Source organism: Notolepis coatsorum, assembly GCF_963971535.1.
Source record: "Notolepis coatsorum genome assembly, chromosome: 10".
Taxonomy (NCBI): domain Eukaryota; kingdom Metazoa; phylum Chordata; class Actinopteri; order Aulopiformes; family Paralepididae; genus Notolepis; species Notolepis coatsorum.
The window spans coordinates 971,243-991,570 of record NC_140174.1 but is presented as its reverse complement, the minus strand read 5'-3'; the positions used below and the strand labels follow the sequence as shown (position 1 = coordinate 991,570).

The 20,328-nt window shown below is 43.9% G+C and overlaps 1 protein-coding gene across 1 annotated transcript; it reads right to left on the bottom strand.

Moving 5' to 3' along the window:
• LOC311234994 (NADPH:adrenodoxin oxidoreductase, mitochondrial-like) lies at window positions 1-20,002 on the bottom strand (the record flags this gene model as incomplete). The annotated part of the gene is made up of 9 exons (XM_084322304.1): window positions 19,652-20,002; window positions 19,081-19,178; window positions 13,917-14,012; window positions 10,685-10,807; window positions 9,269-9,382; window positions 8,975-9,076; window positions 2,635-2,742; window positions 415-505; window positions 1-8 (listed from the first exon to the last, which is right to left on the bottom strand). Exons 1-9 carry the CDS (start codon window positions 19,743-19,745, stop codon window positions 1-3), a joined length of 834 nt encoding a protein of 277 aa, XP_084178430.1. The 5' UTR covers window positions 19,746-20,002.
• Window positions 20,003-20,328: the final 326 nt, after the last annotated feature.

Genomic DNA, 20,328 nt, shown 5'->3' with positions numbered 1-20,328 from the left:
TCAACGCCCTGATGGCCAATGATGTTATTATAATATCCATATAAAACTCACACATCTCAAACAATGCAACAGAAAGTAATTTTCTGTTTAGTTAGTCGTTTGTTTGAATTCTTCTAAAATCGAGGGATTCGCCCTCAAGCGCTCGCAGAGAGGTTATATGAACGTAATGTAGTCAACTTCAAAACACTACTCCTCACCTTACTACTGTCAGCGATTTCGGGTCCTTGAGAAGCGCTATATAAATAAAATATATTATTATTATTATTATTATTATTCTCGAACAGGCTACGTTTTTACTTTAAAACGGATGACTTCCCGAAAATAGAACGCAACGGTTTGCCCCTAACCGGAGGCAGAGTAGGCACCGTAATACAAACTGAACAGGAAGGAAGACGCACGGCCAGGAGGTGGTACCTGAGAGAGCGCCCTCTGCTGCCAGGCCCTGGAACTCTGCAGCCACCATCTCAGGCCTGGTGCCGGGCAGGTTCACCATCTCTCTGAGCTCCTGGGGAGAGAACACATATATATCATCTCCCGGAGAGAACACACATATATATATATATTATATCATCTCCCGGAGCTCCTGGGGAGAGAACACATATATATATATATTATATCTAGGGCTGTCAGTTTATTGGTGGTGCTGCATGCTGGCTGCACACTTCTGTTAGCTTGTCTGTTAGCCGTATATCATTTGCATACTCCTCTACACTCATACCAGTCATATTAGTCTTCTTCTCTGTTATATATATATATATACCGTAATTTTCGCACTATAAGCCGCACTGGACTATAAGCCGCAGGTGTTTTAATGTTTAATTACCATATGTAAGGGTTCGTGCACAGAGGGGATTGTCGGGAAAGAGATGGCTGTTTGAGGAAGCGCCCATTTATTAACGTGCAGCAGCTGTGTGCCTGTGAGGGTTAAAGGTGGTGGACTGTAACCTGTCAAATCCATAGATTTAGGAGGTCCCCTAGTGGCCGTTAGCTGTAAAAATCCATCGATTAGCCGCACCGTTATATAAGCCGCAGGGTCGAAAAATGGGGGGAAAAGGCGCAGTTTATAGTCCGAAAATGACGGTATACGCATATTGTTTATACTGTCCATAGTGTTAATTCTGTTCATACCGCTATAGTGTCTTCAGTACTCATATATTTATTTTATTTATTTGCTCATATTATTATTTACAGTCAGTCAGATTCGGCGGAGAAGACGACACACTGAAAGCTCTGTAAATAAACAGCACTGTATATTTGTATATCTTGTATGTCATAAATGTCTGGATGTAACAGTAGTAGGGCTGTCCCCGACTAAGGGTTTGGATAGTCGACTATGATTGGCCAAAATTTGCCGTTAGTCGACTATTAGTCGACAAAAAAATACAAATAAAAAGTATAATATATATATATTTTTTGGTATCATTCCATCTGGGCTGTGGGGGGTGCTTAATGTCTGAAGGAGTCGACTGAAGGCTTCTTGTCCTCTGTGGGGGGGGGGGGGGGGTGCTTAATGTCTGAAGGAGTCGACTGAAGGCTTCTTGTCCTCTGTGGGGGGGGGGGGGGGTGCTTAATGTCTGAAGGAGTCGACTGAAGGCTTCTTGTCCTCTGTGGGGGGTGCTTAATGTCTGAAGGAGTCGACTGAAGGCTTCTTGTCCTCTGTGGGGGGGGGGGGGGTGCTTAATGTCTGAAGGAGTCGACTGAAGGCTTCTTGTCCTCTGTGGGGGGGGGGGGGTGCTTAATGTCTGAAGGAGTCGACTGAAGGCTTCTTGTCCTCTGTGGGGGGGGGGGGGTGCTTAATGTCTGAAGGAGTCGACTGAAGGCTTCTTGTCCTCTGTGGGGGGGGGGGGGGGTGCTTAATGTCTGAAGGAGTCGACTGAAGGCTTCTTGTCCTCTGTGGGGGGGGGGGGGGTGCTTAATGTCTGAAGGAGTCGACTGAAGGCTTCTTGTCCTCTGTGGGGGGGGGTGCTTAATGTCTGAAGGAGTCGACTGAAGGCTTCTTGTCCTCTGTGGGCGGTGCTTAATGTCTGAAGGAGTCGACTGAAGGCTTCTTGTCCTCTGTGGGGGGTGCTTAATGTCTGAAGGAGGCGACTGAAGGCTTCTTGTCCTCTGCAAAAGCATGCAATTGGTCCACTGATGGATACATCTTGATATGTGTCTAGTCTAGTGTGTTCATTAGACGGGTGAAATCCTCTTTCAGTGCCTCTGTGCCTGTTTTCTTAGGCAGTTAGCCTCTGGTATGCGTGCCATTAGCGTTAGCCACGCTTCTAGACCTCTTTTCTTTTGGAAAGAATGATAATTTTTTTTTTTTTATAAAATAATAAATATTCTTTTTCTTTTTTGTATTCGACTAAGAGGTTGGCCAGTCGACTACGGCTCCTTTCGACCGATTGGTCGACTAATCGACTAATAGGGGTCAGCCCTAAACAGTACTGTATGCTTGTATGTCATAAATGTCATGATGAATTGAAAATGGGGGACCCTGAAGTAAACAAGACGAAAGTCTTTCTCAGGTCTGCATCCCCTTAACAACTGTGTGTATTGAGCTGTACTGTATTGTAGCCATTCTGCAATCTGTTAAATAAATGTTCAATCAACCAATCAATCAAGCTCCCAGTTGGAGGTTTCCCGACGCACCTTGATGGTGCAGGCGACCTGCAGGGGCCCCCTCCTGCCCACGATCAGCACCCTGCGCACCGCGCTGCCCGCCAGGACCTCCAGGGCCGGCTGGGTGATGTCCGTGTTCTGCAGGAGGACAGGGAGAGGGTTAGGGTTAGGGCCCCGTGTTCTGCAGGAGGACAGGGAGAGGGTTAGGGTTAGGGCCCCGTGTTCTGCAGGAGGACAGGGAGAGGGTTAGGGCCTCCAGGGCCCCGTGTTCTGCAGGAGGACAGGGAGAGGGTTAGGGCCTCCAGGGCCCCGTGTTCTGCAGGAGGACAGGGAGAGGGTTAGGGCCCCGTGTTCTGCAGGAGGACAGGGAGAGGGTTAGGGTTAGGGCCCCGTGTTCTGCAGGAGGACAGGGAGAGGGTTAGGGCCTCCAGGGCCCCGTGTTCTGCAGGAGGACAGGGAGAGGGTTAGGGCCTCCAGGGCCCCGTGTTCTGCAGGAGGACAGGGAGAGGGTTAGGGCATGTGATGGTCACCAGGTTATTACTAAACTAAACTAAAGGTAGATTCACGATTCAAGAGGTTTATTTGTCACAAACATACCAGGGCATGCGGGTGAAATGCGGGTGGCCATGCCCACTTTGATTGTGCAATAATACTAATAATAAAATAGACATAATAAACAGGTAATAGAATAGACATAAAATAGGCATGATAAAATAGACGTGCTAAAGTCCTGAGATAGTGCACTACAGTGTTCGCTATGGATTCAGGGCACTGGGTCCTATGTACACTACTATACAATATACAGTTTTTACTAGGGGATGCTCAATATTGGCTTTTTTACCGATATACCGATATTGTCAAACTCTTCATTTCCGATATCAACCGATACCGATATATGCAGAGTTTCTCCCCCAAAAAACGGAATAATTTCAGGTAATTAACATTACATATCTCTTGTCGTGGAATTAACACAACATTATGCATACTTTTGACAATAAAAAAAATCTGAATGTGTTCCTACTTGCTTTCCTGGGTAAAGAAAGGTTAAATAAAAATTTAAATAAAAAAATTGGAAAACTGATACCGATCATTTCCGATATCACATTTTAATGCCAATATCGGCCGATAATATCGGACATCCTAGTTTTTACTCTATATCCTTATGCTATACTTGCTATATCTAAACTATACTATACAAGAACCACATCAGTTCTTTCCGTAAAGTGACCTTTATTTTCCTCATTCCTTTTAAAGTCTCCTTTCCATTTTGTTTAAAGTGAAAAGTAGGTGTGAAAAAAACATTTGTTAAAATAGTTCAAGTTCTTTATTTGTCAAAGACACAACAACACAGGGGGCATTGCAGGTAGGGATGCACGATAATTATCGGGCCGATAATTATCGGGCCGATATCAGCAATTATGACGTCATCCCGATAAACTCGATAACGTTATTGATAGCTCCGATAACATATAATAAATGTTTTGGTTAAAAGAAATCCGGTGTGGGTGGATTTGGATGAAGGGCGCTTGTTTTTATTATAGCCTCCTCCCGTTTTGCCAGTACTGTGGTAAAACTGATAGCGTGTGGTTTAGGAACAGGGAGTTTTTCACAAATCCAGCGCTCCCTGTCTTGGCTGTGACGTAGTCACGTTACATTCGGAGACAGACAGTCGATCTGCCAATTACGTCTCACGGCTTGCACCCACCTCTTCTTCTTACCACCAATCAGAAGCTCTCGTTCGTTTATTTACCTCCGGATTGTCAGCCATTACTCTACTCGGAGCTAACGTTATCTCCCCGCCAGCCACATTGACAAGTACCAGCGCTTATACATTACTGGCAAATGTCTTGTTGCACTTGTGGCAACGAGCGTTGTCAGCATCGACTTTAGTAAAATAGACCCAGACTTTTGAACATTTCGTTCTGTCCGCCATTATGAGAGCAGAGCTGTCTACTCGGCAGTGCAGCACCCGTCTCTGTGTGTGTGTGTGTGTGTGAGTGAGTGAGTGAGTGAGTGAGTGTGTGAGTGGGAGGAGGAGAGAGCACAGCAGGCAGAGAGAGCACAGAGCTCCCCGCGCAGGCAGACACACAGGCAGGAGAGATATTAGACAACTGCCAACAAGATTAGTTTGCGACGTTTAAATTCCTCAAAAAAAACTCCATAATTTCTCGAGTACCGATAGCAGTACCGATGACGTCGGAGCTTATAAATACTAAAAAAAAAAAAAAAAAATGATAAAAAAAAATATATATATATATATATATATATATACAGTTAAAAAAAATATTATAATACAATAAATATCGGTTATCGGTATCGGTATCGGCTTGAGGAGCATAAAGTTATCGGTATCGGTGTCAAAAAATCAATATCGTGCATCCCTAATTGCAGGTAATGAAATTCTTGTGTTTCGAACTCAGACTCAACGGTGCATAATTAAGAAACAACAATGAATACAAGAATGGTAACAATAAGTACTAGTAGTAGTAGTAAGATACAATTAAATATAAAATGGAGGTAAGATAAAATTGTCAATTATTTACAGAAAGTGTCTTGCGTAAAAAGTGTATGTGCATGTTAACACTTTGAGTGCCACGGACGCGTTGTCGTTAGTTCATGCCGCCAGTTGAGTGCCGGCAACACTATATAGCGTTTGTTTGTCGTATTTATTTTTATTAGCGATTTGAATTCATATTTCATCAATCGAGCCTCACGCTAGTGTTGCAGACTCTCTCTGAGCTCAATTGGGAAAATACCGCCCCCTATCGTCTCTCCCTGTGTAACTGCACCCCATTGGTTTAGACTGATGGGGGGGGGGGGGGTGTCCAGCCCCCTCATGTTACTTCTCCGACGAGGCATCTGAAGAGATCCAAGTTGATCGCCGAGCCGGAAAACGCGTGGAATACATATTTACAGCACCCAACGCTGAATCAATAAACGCGATCGATATTTGGAATGACGATCAGGAATTGGAATAATCTTTTTGGATAACAGGTAAGCAATTTATTTTACCAGTCTTGGGGTAATCGGATCTGTTTTGACCTATATATCAGCGTGTGCCCCGTGTGTGTGGATCAGGAAATGAGAATATATTTTTCAGATGGCTTCTCTAGCGTGCGGGGGTAAGGGTAAGGGTTAGGGGTAAGGCGCACCGCAGGGGTAAGGCGCACCGCAGGGGTAAGGCGCACCAGGGGTAAGGTGCACCGCATGGCTGGTCATCAAAGTGTTAAGGTGCAGTGCAGGGGTAAGGTGCACCGCATGGCTGGTCATCAAAGTGTTAAGGTGCAGTGCAGGGGTAAGGTGCACCGCATGGCTGGTCATCAAAGTGTTAAGGTGCAGTGCAGGGGTAAGGCGCTCCGCATGGCTGGTCATCAAAGTGTTAAGGTGCAGCAGGGGTAAGGCGCTCCGCATGGCTGGTCATCAAAGTGTTAAGGTGCAGCAGGGGTAAGGCGCTCCGCATGGCTGGTCATCAAAGTGTTAAGGTGCAGTGCAGGGGTAAGGTGCACCGCATGGCTGGTCATCAAAGTGTTAAGGTGCAGCAGGGGTAAGGCGCTCCGCAGGGGTGGTCATCAAAGTGTTAAGGTGCAGTGCAGGGGTAAGGCGCTCCGCATGGCTGGTCATCAAAGTGTTAAGGTGCAGCAGGGGTAAGGCGCTCCGCATGGCTGGTCATCAAAGTGTTAAGGTGCAGTGCAGGGGTAAGGCGCTCCGCATGGCTGGTCATCAAAGTGTTAAGGTGCAGTGCAGGGGTAAGGCGCTCCGCATGGCTGGTCATCAAAGTGTTAAGGTGCAGTGCAGGGGTAAGGCGCTCCGCATGGCTGGTCATCAAAGTGTTAAGGTGCAGTGCAGGGGTAAGGCGCTCCGCATGGCTGGTCATCAAAGTGTTAAGGTGCAGCAGGGGTAAGGCGCTCCGCATGGCTGGTCATCACAGTGTTAAGGTGCAGTGCAGGGGTAAGGCGCTCCGCATGGCTGGTCATCAAAGTGTTAAGGTGCAGTGCAGGGGTAAGGCGCTCCGCATGGCTGGTCATCAAAGTGTTAAGGTGCAGCAGGGGTAAGGCACACCGCATGGCTGGTCATCAAAGTGTTAAGGTGCAGCAGGGGTAAGGCGCTCCGCATGGCTGGTCATCAAAGTGTTAAGGTGCACCAGGGGTAAGGTGCTCCGCATGGCTGGTCATCAAAGTGTTAAGGTGCAGTGCAGGGGTAAGGCGCTCCGCATGGCTGGTCATCAAAGTGTTAAGGTGCAGCAGGGGCAAGGCGCTCCGCATGGCTGGTCATCAAAGTGTTAAGGTGCAGCAGGGGTAAGGCGCACCGCATGGCTGGTCATCAAAGTGTTAAGGTGCACCAGGGGTAAGGCGCTCCGCATGGCTGGTCATCAAAGTGTTAAGGTGCAGTGCAGGGGTAAGGCGCTCCGCATGGCTGGTCATCAAAGTGTTAAGGTGCAGCAGGGGTAAGGCGCTCCGCATGGCTGGTCATCAAAGTGTTAAGGTGCAGCAGGGGCAAGGCGCTCCGCATGGCTGGTCATCACAGTGTTAAGGTGCAGTGCAGGGGTAAGGCGCTCCGCATGGCTGGTCATCAAAGTGTTAAGGTGCAGTGCAGGGGTAAGGCGCTCCGCATGGCTGGTCATCAAAGTGTTAAGGTGCAGCAGGGGTAAGGCGCTCCGCATGGCTGGTCATCAAAGTGTTAAGGTGCAGCAGGGGTAAGGTGCACCGCATGGCTGGTCATCAAAGTGTTAAGGTGCAGCAGGGGTAAGGCGCTCCGCATGGCTGGTCATCAAAGTGTTAAGGTGCACCAGGGGTAAGGCGCTCCGCATGGCTGGTCATCAAAGTGTTAAGGTGCAGTGCAGGGTGCGTGTTCAAGAGTTCTTTTTAAGAGGTGTGTGTGTGTATAATAGTTAATTAAAACTAGATTTTAGAAAAAAATTATTCAGTTTTTAGTCCGTCAATAATGTGTCACGACCTCAAGCGTGACGAGGCATCGGTGCAGGATTAGTTTTGTTTTGTTTATAAATGTTTTACCCGGGGACAGTGCACATTAACACATTGGGCGCCAGAGGTCGCTGTGGGCCGTATGGCCGTGTGTGCCAGCGCTGTAATGAATGGGGGTACATGCCGGTGTTTGCAGTGCTAAAACTATATTAAATATTATAGCTATGGATCTAATAATATAGTAGATTGTCATTGAGTTTCTTTCGGTCAAGATGCAAGAAACAGATACTTTTTTCATCAATACATTCCCGTTTTATACCGTGGTGAATATGAGTATAGTTTTAGAGTAATTGTGTGTAATCCCAGGAAACGCAGCTAAACAGCGTTTTATTGCATTTCACTATAAAGCGTGCCATTCCCCGCTTGGATCGACAATCAATCTGAAATCAACACTAGATTATTGGTATTATGTTTCATCATGCATGCATGAAAGGGTGGGGGGGGGGTTCTATGCTTCGACCGTCACCAACGGAATACGTTACACAGTACATTACAGACACACGCTCCAATCGCGGGGAAGGGATTATCGGATCAACGCAAGATTGATAGCATATAGCCCTTACCTTGTCTATGATGTACTGCAAAAAGAATATTCCAATTATCCGATCGCCATTCCAAGTATTGATGTCGGTCGTGTTGCCAAGATAATCCACCAAAACACATGAACCGGCGGTGCTCGAGTGTCCCCAATCCATGAGTTATAAACGCTTGTCCTGCCCGAGAAGGAAAACCTGGACCGGACTTCTTAGACTGGAAGTCTACAGGACTGGACGTCTACTGGACTGGAAGTCTACAGGACTGGACGTCTACAGGACTGGAAGTCTACAGGACTGGACGTCTACAGGACTGGAAGTCTACAGGACTGGACGTCTACTGGACTGGACGTCTACAGGACTGGAAGTCTACAGGACTGGACGTCTACAGGACTGGAAGTCTACAGGACTGGACGTCTACAGGACTGGAAGTCTACAGGACAGGACGTCTACAGGACTGGACGTCTACTGGACTGGACGTCTACAGGACTGGAAGTCTACAGGACTGGACGTCTACAGGACTGGAAGTCTACAGGACTGGACGTCTACAGGACTGGAAGTCTACAGGACTGGACGTCTACTGGACTGGACGTCTACTGGACTGGAAGTCTACAGGACTGGACGTCTACAGCCTTCACAAAGTGACGTGTTTGTGTTACACAATACCTTCTGTAATACTGTGCACGATGCGATTTGTGCAATTCTTACGATTAGTCAAATTGTTGCCTAAATAGTCAAACATCTAAATGGGGGTCGGAGTGGATCGTCGTGTCTCAACATCGTGATATAGATCAATAAATCAATCAATCAATCAATCGATCACGACCCGTGTTCCTGTCAGAGATCGCTCCTCACCTTCAGAATGTCAACGGGTGACAGCAGTATTCTGGCTACGTCCAAGGCCACGTTGCCCTGTCCCAGGACCACGGCCGTGTCACAGCTCAGGTCTGGCTTCAGCTGGGGGGGGGGGGGGGGGGGAGAGAGAGAGAGAGAGAGAGAGAGAGAGAGAGAGACACACAGACAGAGAGAGAGACAGAGAGAGAACAAGACGGAGCAATAAGAGAATAGAACTTCAACGCATGAACCTCACGTCCAGTCCGGTGACATTTTAGGAAACACCGGTACAGTTTGGTGACCGGTCGGGTATACCTCTCGGTTGCCAGGTACTCCGTTGTACCAGCCCACAAAGTCTTTGGCGGAGTACACACCAATCAGATCCTCCCCTGGTACCCCCATGCTGCGGTTCCCCTCTGCTCCATAGCTCTAAAAAGAACAATACATACAGTATGCATTAGGGGGCGCAATTTCGATACAGGTGCTAAAAGAAAATGTACATTCAATTGACCTATCTCAAACCCCACCCCCTTTTGTTGATCCTCCAATCACAACTGTTGCTCCTCGGACATGATTGGAGGATCAAGAAAGAGCTTTTTAACACCGAGCTCACCGGCAGTCTTGGAAAGGAAATGGAGTGTGTGAGAGCTTTTTGTTTGTGTGAGTTTTTTGTTTACTATTCTATGGTTTGGGGCGTGGCTATGTGAAAAGGGGGGGAAAGGCATTCTACACAAGCACAGCCAGACCATAATATCTGTAGTATGTTTTTACAGTACGAGTTAAATAAATTGTTAAACTGACAATGATGGCTTATTTTGAAGGTAGGAACCTGTATTTTCATATCATGCATTAAAAAAAATCATAAAAAATAAAACTCCACAAAACCCCAAAGTCTGTGCCTGGTCATAATATCTCCCCCACACACACACACACACACACATTAAAAATCAATCAATCAATTCATTCATTAAAATAGAAATCTCCTAGAAGAAGGCCCTACAGAGAGTGGTGCGCTCAGCCGAGCGTACCACGGGTATTGCGCTACCTCCCCTGCAGAACTTATACAACAAGAGGTGCAAATCCAGAGCCTGCAGGATAATGAAAGACCCCCACCACCCCAATAACAGCCTGTTCCAGCTGCTGAGGTCAGGCAGACGCCTGCGAACCCCAGCTACTAGGACGGAGAGGCTTAGGCTCAGCTTCTTCCCCCAGGCCATCAGAGCCTTGAACAATGAACATTGAGAGACACAGAAACTGAACTATACACACACAAGCACACACAAGCACATACACGACACGCACGCTGAGCACGCTCACACACTAGCAGCCACTTTAACACTCATGCCGCACACACGCACACTTATGGCCAGAGGAAAGGCCACTTTAAAGTAGTATAACATCAGGAACAGTGTATTGCACTACTAAAGCTACCTAGCATGTACTATATGCTCTGTAAATACTAATGTACAGATACCGAGATGGCACACCATGTACCTGTTTATTGCACTGTTTTATTGGATTCTATTAATATGTTGTACCACTGTATTTTATTGGATTCTATTATATGTTGTACCACTGTATTGCACATCGTCGCGGGCAAGACCAGCCGCATTTCACTGTATACCTGTATGCCGTGACAATTAAAACTCTTGACTTGACTTGACTCCTTGAAAGTGATTTTCAACGTGATTGTACACCGATACTAAACACAGGGCTTGGACAGGGTGTTACCAGGACAACGGCATGGTACGCCTGTTGCAGCTCCGCCACGCGTACATCCACCCCCACGTTCACGTTACCGTGGAAACGGCAGCGAGCGTGCCGAGCGGTCTGTGTAAAGGTGTTGATGACGTTCTGGAGGAAAGAAGAAAAGAGAACCCATGAGAATGTCGAGAGAGAGAGAGAGAGACACACACACACAAAACAGCTCAGGTTGACCTACTAAAGCATATAGAGAAGAGTTCTTTAAAAAGATCCCAATTATTTGACGTCGATCTGCTAGATCCATTTCCGATCGATTATTGCGTTTCGAAAGCGATCCAAATGCACTCGAGTGTGTATATTGATCCATGCCACAATATATCTCTGGCAGAGGAATTTCCTCGATCCACCGATCGCCACTTCCGGTTTGGCGTGAGTGTAACTCCCCCGACCATCCACCAGGCGGCGGTATTGAGGCGTTGCAATATCAGAACAGGGTCTGGCTGTGATCCGGAGGGAGGCTGGATGAATTATGAATGCCATGGCGAAAAAATGAAATATTGATCCCAAACACGTGATACGCCGTTGTTGGCGTTCAACGCATGGCGGGCAATAACGATTTACGCCGTTCTTGGCGCACAATGTGTTAATAATAAACACTGTCAGGACTGTCTGACTCTTAATAATAAACACTGTTAGGACTATCTGACTCTTAATAATAAACACTGTTAGGACTATCTGACTCTGAATAATAAACACTGTTAGGACTATCTGACTCTTAATAATAAACACTGTTAGGACTATCTGACTCTTAATAATAAACACTGTTAGGACTATCTGACTCTTAATAATAAACACTGTTAGGACTATCTGACTCTTAATAATAAACACTGTTAGGACTATCTGACTCTGAATAATAAACACTGTTAGGACTATCTGACTCTTAATAATAAACACTGTTAGGACTATCTGACTCTTAATAATAAACACTGTTAGGACTATCTGACTCTTAATAATAAACACTGTTAGGACTATCTGACTCTTAATAATAAACACTGTTAGGACTATCTGACTCTTAATAATAAACACTGTTAGGACTATCTGACTCTTAATGATAAACACTGTTAGGACTATCTGACTCTTAATAATAAACACTGTTAGGACTATCTGACTCTTAATAATAAACACTGTTAGGACTATCTGACTCTTAATAATAAACACTGTTAGGACTGTCTGACTCTTAATAATAAACACTGTTAGGACTATCTGACTCTTAATAATAAACACTGTTAGGACTATCTGACTCTTAATAATAAACACTGTTAGGACTGTCTGACTCTTAATAATAAACACTGTTAGGACTGTCTGACTCTTAATAATAAACACTGTTAGGACTGTCTGACTCTTAATAATAAACACTGTTAGGACTATCTGACTCTTAATAATGAACACTGTTAGGACTATCTGACTCTTAATAATGAACACTGTTAGGACTATCTGACTCTTAATAATAAACACTGTTAGGAGGACTATCTGACTCTTAATAATGAACACTGTTAGGACTATCTGACTCTTAATAATGAACACTGTTAGGACTATCTGACTCTTAATAATAAACACTGCACAGACTCAGGGCCCTGTTCCTCGTACCTGGCTAACTGAGTTAGCCGGATAATTTTCAGCATAGCTTGACTTAAGCCAGACCTTTCCGTTCCCCGACGCTCGATTGTCTATCACTATGACAACAGATCAAAAAGTTTGAACCTGGTCGAGGGCAGAGTTTAGTTCAGTTAGCTGGATAAACCATGGCCACACCCTCGCAAAGAAATGCCAGCTCGCTTCCTGAAATAATTCTCACAGTCTAGATCCCATTATACCATTCTGAATTATGTTTTTGTGCTTCGTTTTTCTAGAGGGGGCTTTTGAAATGTAAAATAATAGACCTAAAATGCTGATACTAAATTTACTTTGTCCTAAATAATGCACGTTATATATACGGCGCTCGCGAGGTGCGATATACACATTATGTGGTTATTTTAATAACGTCAGAGCATTGCAAATGTGAATCCCGCAGGGATGTTTTTAATGAATGAAACCTATCGCTCGTTTGGCTCTGATTCCTTTCATATTCTCCGCTGTGGATGTTTAACGGAGCGCCTGGATTTTGTTTCATTCAAGCATAAATTGAGTCTTATGCGTGGAATATGAATTACGACGAATCTGAATATGTGGATTGTTGAATTGTCACCATCACTCACACGTTATTGTGATATTGTAACTGGGATTCAAATGTTTGAGGAGATGCGCTGTTTGATTTGATGACGTGGACGTGACTTGAGAAAATGTATGAGCAATTGCAAGCCTTTGACGTTTTGATGAATGCATTTGAGAAAATGCATTTATCTGTTCAAGCACTGTTAGTGTTATCTGATGATGAACAAGAAGGTGATTAACATGAAGTGGTGTCACTGGTATAAACCCAAAGGTTAATCAATTCAATGCATGTATGGATGATGTCCGAAACAGATTTAAACCTGATTAATAGTGAACCTGTAGCTCCCCCCAAGCCTCTCTTATTTCGGGGGTCGAGCCTTGAAAACTTTGGGAACCATGTATTTATATATAAAGTACATGATACCTAAACCAAGCACATACAGTACAGATATCCTCATAAGTATCTATTAATTCGTATCAATTAGATACTCTTTGGGCTTGTTTGTATCTACTTATTCTGAACGAGTTTAACTAATTATTTTCACTAGCAAGATCTCCTTCGATTATTCATTCCATTACCTACTGCCAGCAGGCACATTTAAAGAAATATAATCCGATTGATTGGGGTAATGAGGGACTTAAAATTAGCCTATAGATTATGCATTTAATTGCGAGGCTATTGAGCCGTACTGTATTGTACCCATTCTGCAATATGTTAATAAAGTTTCAAATCAATCAATCAATGCCGTTAGAAAATCAGGATTTCTGCGATCGACACCTGCTGTCTTTTCAGGTGAGGCGGCCGCGCGCACTTATCCTGAGTATCAAGTCTGGTTCGAATTAACGAGACTGAATCAGCGTTCGAGGAACAGGGAAAGCCCGGATTCAAACATCGGGTTAATTGAATCTGGATAATGGGACTTTTGATCGACTTAGTTGAACCAAGTATGGGGAATAGGGCCCTGGTACAGTGTGCTACTACGTTATAATATGGACCATGTATACTATCATCATCACCATCATTACTGTGGATTAATAGGACTCTGACCTTGACTTCTGGGTGATCGGGGGCCACACCGAACCTGACCAGGCCGAAGGGGACGGGGAGGCGCTCATAAATGTCCACGTCTGCGTCCGGACGGGCCTGGGGGTGAAACAGTGAGAAGAGAGAGGCTCAACAGTTAACACACAAAGTCTGCGTAATGATGACAAACTGCGCCCATGTTGGAACACAAGCGGATCATTGTTCACAGAATTCACACAGCGAGTCACAGTGTTTTAACCTGTGAGAAACGATTATTAAGTGGTCATAATTTGTTAATGTCTTTGCTCAATAATGCTTTGCAATGGGAGATTTTTTTTTTAAATATCAAGTCAATGTGATATGCTGGCCAGTTTGCTCCGCTGTCTGACTTGAGGATGAGAGATATGAAATATTGTTTGCTCGTCATCCAAAAACATTTACATGAATCAACAGTTCATGAGTAATAATTTTTTTTTTTATTGATTGTAAACAATTTATATGTAGTTTCACGGTGTAAAATCCAGTTTTTTTGCACTATACTGAACACCGTTGGTCACTTATTTAACTCTGTATGGAATACCGTTAACCCACGGTGCTATGTTTTTATTCTTATTTTAGATTTGTGTCTTTATCTTTTATCTAAATGTTTATTGTGAGCGATCTGTAGTACTGAATTTCCCTCGGGATCAATAAAGTACTTCTATTCTATACTATTCTGTTTTGTTGTTTTTGACCAATAGAAACCACACATGATACCCTTTGACATTTTTCCATATGATCTTTTTGGAAGCTAAAACCAGAGGCCCTTTTCACAACAACCCCAACATGGTCATGAAGCATAAAGACTCAATATAGAGCTAGATAAAAACATTGACTTTTTCCAGATCATAAAAAAGCCACAAAACACGACTAGGCTTGAGTGTGGTGGTCGGGTCGCGTGTAGTCTTTTACCAACAAACTTGCAGTTCCGCGTTCTGCGATCTGATTGGCCACTGACTCCCAACAGCGCGTTACGCTAGTTCTGCCTCTACACAGCCTGCAGCCTGCTCGCTAGTTCTGCTCTAACCTCTAACAGCCTATCCAATTCATATCAATCGAAATAACGTATTGTTTTCATCTCTCTATATTAACGTGATTCCATCAACACAACATAAATGTTTATTGTTTTCATCTCTCTATATTAACGTTAGTGCGGTAGTTATGAGTACTGATAGCGGTGTGTGGACTGTCCTGCGAGCCCCAGACCACCGCCCCGCAAGCCCCAGACCACCGCCCTGCGAGCCCCAGACCACCGCCCTGCGAGCCCCAGACCACCGCCCCGCGAGCCCCAGACCACCGCCCCGCGAGCCCCAGACCACCGCCCCGCGAGTGGTCGGGTCGGGTCTGGCTTCACTAGTCTTGCCTAGTTGTTTGGAAATTGTAACTGAGGGGTACAATTCCCTGACTGTATTGATAAGTATGGTATCATTAAACCACTACCGCTTTATGTACTTTAATTACTGGCCATACAGTACATGATATATGAATATGATGAACACTTCCCACAATGAAATCGGTTCCACACAAAGGTATAATCAAGTATTTAATGGAGCAAAAGGTACATAATATACTTTATATTATACTTTGAATGCACTTGTAAGGCAAAGGAATGTGCGTAGGCAAATCAACAAGGAATGTCCATTCTCTGGTTACGCAGGAGGTAATTATACAACCTGAATCTTAGGAATTATATCTCTGGTACTCTGGGGAGATAGCTGGAGATACTGGTAGGGGGGTTCCACCGGTTGTAAGCCAGCAGGGGGAGGCAATGCTCTAATGCAAAGTACGGGTCAGCGGGGATTCAATAGGCTCCTGGAGGCGGTATATTACTCCCTGCTCGGCAGACGAAAGGCAGCTGTAATCCCAGTGTGCGTGCCGCACAGGTGGAAGCCGGTCAGCCTCTCCAATAGAGACGGGCTCGAATGATGTCCCTCACGGGCAGGTCCCACAGCAGTGGGTGTAGACGATTCTTCTCCGCTCCAGCAGCCTGGTTGGAGCAATAAGAATAATAATCCAGCCGGAAAGGGGCTCTGCAATCACCGGTGTAGATCCTCCGGTGCGCGGTACTTCACACTAACTAAGTCGAACTGGACGTTATTCAACCAAGCGCTGATACTTTACTATCCTATTCGCACGCGGCTATAAGTGCTCTATTTAGACACACAATTGCTCACTTCACTTGGTCTTTGACTCGTGATGAAGGCTTACTAGTAAGGAGCGAACGATACGTTGAACAAACGTATTAGGATAAAACAAGACTCTATTTTGGGGCAATACGGGCCCACTTCACCGCACGTTGCATAGTGGGTGAGGCTTCAACTTATTGGGTAACATACTTCTGTATTCACCTGCGCCGTATTTATATGCACGGTGAACAAACTAGTGCCAATCTCATTTCTGTCGCGTATCCCTGGGCAAGGCCGGGCATGTCCAGACATGTCTTGACGGTGACTTTGAACCTGACTCCGGAGGCCGGTCCCTGGCGCCGGTGGACCGCTGTCCAATAGGAGAATGAAATATTATGGTCTGTACTAGGCTAAAGGGACATTCCGTGTATATGTACAAGGAATATACAAGGGATATCAAACGATATACAAATACTATGCAATATATATCAATAAATAAATATATATATTCGGTTTAATCTGATCCTTTGTAACAGAAATGTTTATCACTCTCTTAGCTCTTCATAGGTCTATGGTAAGAGGCCTACAGTATGAGTCATTTCCTGGCTTACAGGAAGCTGACATGTCTATCTGAAATGTGCGTAAATAATTCCAGGCGTTCATCTGTTGATGACCGAAGGTATTTTATTTTCTCAACAACAATGTTTTGACAATGACTTCCCTGAATCTGTGGAACGTATAATTTTAATCATTTATTTTCAAGCATTTTTCTTCCCTTGTACTGAACACACTGTTTTGGGTGGGTATAGCAACACACCAAATTTGAAATTAATTATTTCCTTCCCCGCCTGGCTACCCCACACCCTCACGAGTAAAGGAACATTTAAAGTGGGCAGTACACTAGGTACGCAGTGTTCATGGCTCCAAAAAAAGCACAGCAAATTAATTAATCAAAGCAAATCCCATTGTGATTGTCATCTAGGGATAAGCAAGGAGGCAAGGAGTACATATGCCCTTTTCCCCCCAGCACCTAAATAACATTTCAGACTGACAAATCCAAGACTAGGCAAAGCCCATTTTCCATAATATGTACCCTTTATAACATAGGCTACTACGGACATAAAAACAATGATATTTCATGTAGATATTCATGTAGGCAGACGAGAAAAATGTATCCAAAATGATTGCCATCAGCAGTGCCATAAATCAGATTTTCAGCCATCTGGTGCTAATCAAGAGCTATGCTGATCAATGCTAGCTCTCTGCATCATTGGTGCATGAAACCAGACTGCCTATGCTAGCTCTCTGTATCTGTGATTGATTGATTGAAAACTTTATGAACAGATTGCAGAATGGGTACAATACAGTACAGTTCAATACACAATTGTTAAGGGGTTGCAGACCAGATAAATACTTTCGTCTTGTTTACATCAGGGTCCCCCATTTTCAATTCATCATAACATATGACATGTCATACATGACATACAGATAGTAGGGGTGGGACGATACATCGATCCAGATCGATACATCGATGTAATTATCAACAATCGAATCGGATCGATGCGATGTAATAAGATCGATTCATATCGATACTCTTATTTTGAAAATCCTGTGGCAAGTCTCATATCCGCCCAAGAACAACAGCAGTAGCTCCGTGTGTGTAGATGTTACAGCATAGCATTCTCCCTTTCTGTGTGTATGTGTGTGTGTGTGCGCGCGTCTTTGGAAAGACCAGATGAGGTCAGAGGAGTTTGATGTTTAAATGTTATTTAAACATAAACAATATAATACATAATAAATGTAGGCCTATACATGATCATGCAACATCAACAAATTGTTGTAGGAACGGTTTGGGAGAGGGAGGTTGTGAGTTTTGAGTTCCAAAAAAATGTAGCTTAAAGTTTAAAGCTCAATATATAAAAACGTGGCACTTTACAGTGAACAGGAGGTCTATTTGTATTAAAAACAATAGATTGATTTTCCTTTAAATGTCTGGAAGAGCTCAAAAATACAAATGTCAAATGATATTTTCATTACCTTTTTTTTGTTGATCTAAATGTTACTGATTGTGTTAAATGGGCATATGATATCATCTCATATCAATCGCAGGCACCTGAATCTAATCGTATCGTATTGTATCGTGAGAGACTTTGTGATATCGGCAAATATCGTATCGTTGTCCAAAGAATCGATATCGTATCGTATCATGATGAAACTGGTGATTCCCACCCCTAACAGATAGACAGTACTGCTACATCTAGACATTTATGACATATCAGATCTACAAATACAGTACTGTTTGTGATACAAAAAGAGTCTAAGAAAGTGTGCATGAAGCCAGACTTGTATGTTAGCTCTCTGTGCATGAAGCTTGAAGCTTGAAACTTGAAACTTGTATGTTAGCTCTCTGTATCTGTGCATGAAGCCAGACTTGTATGTTAGCTCTCTGCATCTGTGCATGAAGCCAGACTTGTATGTTAGCTCTCTGCATCTGTGCATGAAGCCAGACTTGTATGTTAGCTCTCTGCATCTGTGCATGAAGCCAGACTCTTATGTTAGCTCTCTGTGCATGAAGCCAGACTTGTATGTTAGCTCTCTGCATCTGTGCATGAAGCCAGACTCTTATGCTAGCTCTCTGAGTAAGTCACAAAGTTTAAGATCTTCCCTGTCCATAGGGGGTACAAGTGCATTCATTGATTGATGCAAGTTCAGCTATACTACAACGTGCACTGCTGGATGCTCAATCATATTGACATTTTAAACTTTCTGTGTCTGAACTTTGAAGTTGCTCAGTGTACATAATGTGTTATTATTTGACATATTGACATTTTAAACGTTCTGTGTCTGAACTTTGAAGTTGCTCAGTGTACAACATAATGTGTTATTATTTGACATATTGACATTTTACAACATACTTGTGTGGTATAGTGTGTGATGACAATATCTTTGGTGTAGGCCTGTATCATAGATAGATCAACCCTCCAGGGCTAATAGTAGTTATGTTCTGAGCTGTACAAACCTACCCTGAGCAGGTGCTGGGCTGTGTAGAAACCGGCTGGACCTCCTCCCACAATACACACCTTTGGGTTGGAGGTAGAACAAGACGCCAGCCCACGCACCGCTGTGGAGTTTGCAATGAGGATGAAACAGAAGCAGTACGGGTCTTGACCTCAAAACAATCAGGTAAATATGTCTGCAACTGCCAGTGTTAGGCTAAAGGCTACCGTTTGATTGAATTGATTGAAAATTGTATTACCAGATTGCAGAATGGGTACAATATACAGTACGGCTCAATACACACAATTGTTAAGGGGATGCAGACCAGAGAAAGACTTTCGTCTTGTTTACATCAGGTTCCCCATTTTCAATTCATCATTTCAATACTGTGTCAAACGATCATAGTAGCATGTCTGTGTGTAAACTAAAGCATTTTTTTATTGCAAAACAATTCCTCAAGCAAGTCCATATCCTTTCATTCAGTTCAATACATACAAACACTGACAATATTATGCAGCATACAGGAGGAGCTCGATTAGCACCTTGCAGTCACTCACACGGTTGGTCTCTCTCTCTCTCTCTCTCTCTCTGCCTTACCATCCTGTAATCGCGTTATCCAGGTATGTCTTGCTGATGTCCATAACTTCAGTGTCTTGAACTTGCAAAACACTACTTGATGAGTGTTCATCATCTTCTTGTCGGTGACTGACTGGGATTATAGCTGTCGGGTCTGTTAGTTACCAGGAAGTAGCCAAGTCAAGTATAATAGGTTTTCTCTTTACTTTGACAACCAGCTATTCAAAACGGCTCCATCTTTTGACAGTTTAAATTATATAAATCAAATCGACTCGAGTCCATAGCTCAGTAAATGTCCCGTAAACATCCGAGCTGAAGGTGAACACGCAGGTAAACAAACACGCAGCAGGAACCTGACGCTCTGCACTTTATCACAACAGACCGGTTTAGCAGCTGCACCGTGCACTCCTTCCGAGGGTCCGTGTCAAACAAACTCTAGTTCGATAGTTCCGACCATATAACTTCTTGCTTTTATCCCAAAGTTATTATTATTGAGTGTTGTTATTATTATTATTATTATTATTATTATTATTATTATTATTATTATTATTATTATTATTATTATTATTATTATTATTATTATTATACCAGAGACTCCAGTCTCTTGAGAGAGGACTTTGATTATACATACATCCATGGACCCAACACCAACAGACTTCAGTGTAAGTTAGTTTTGGCCAAGGACCATACTAGACCTT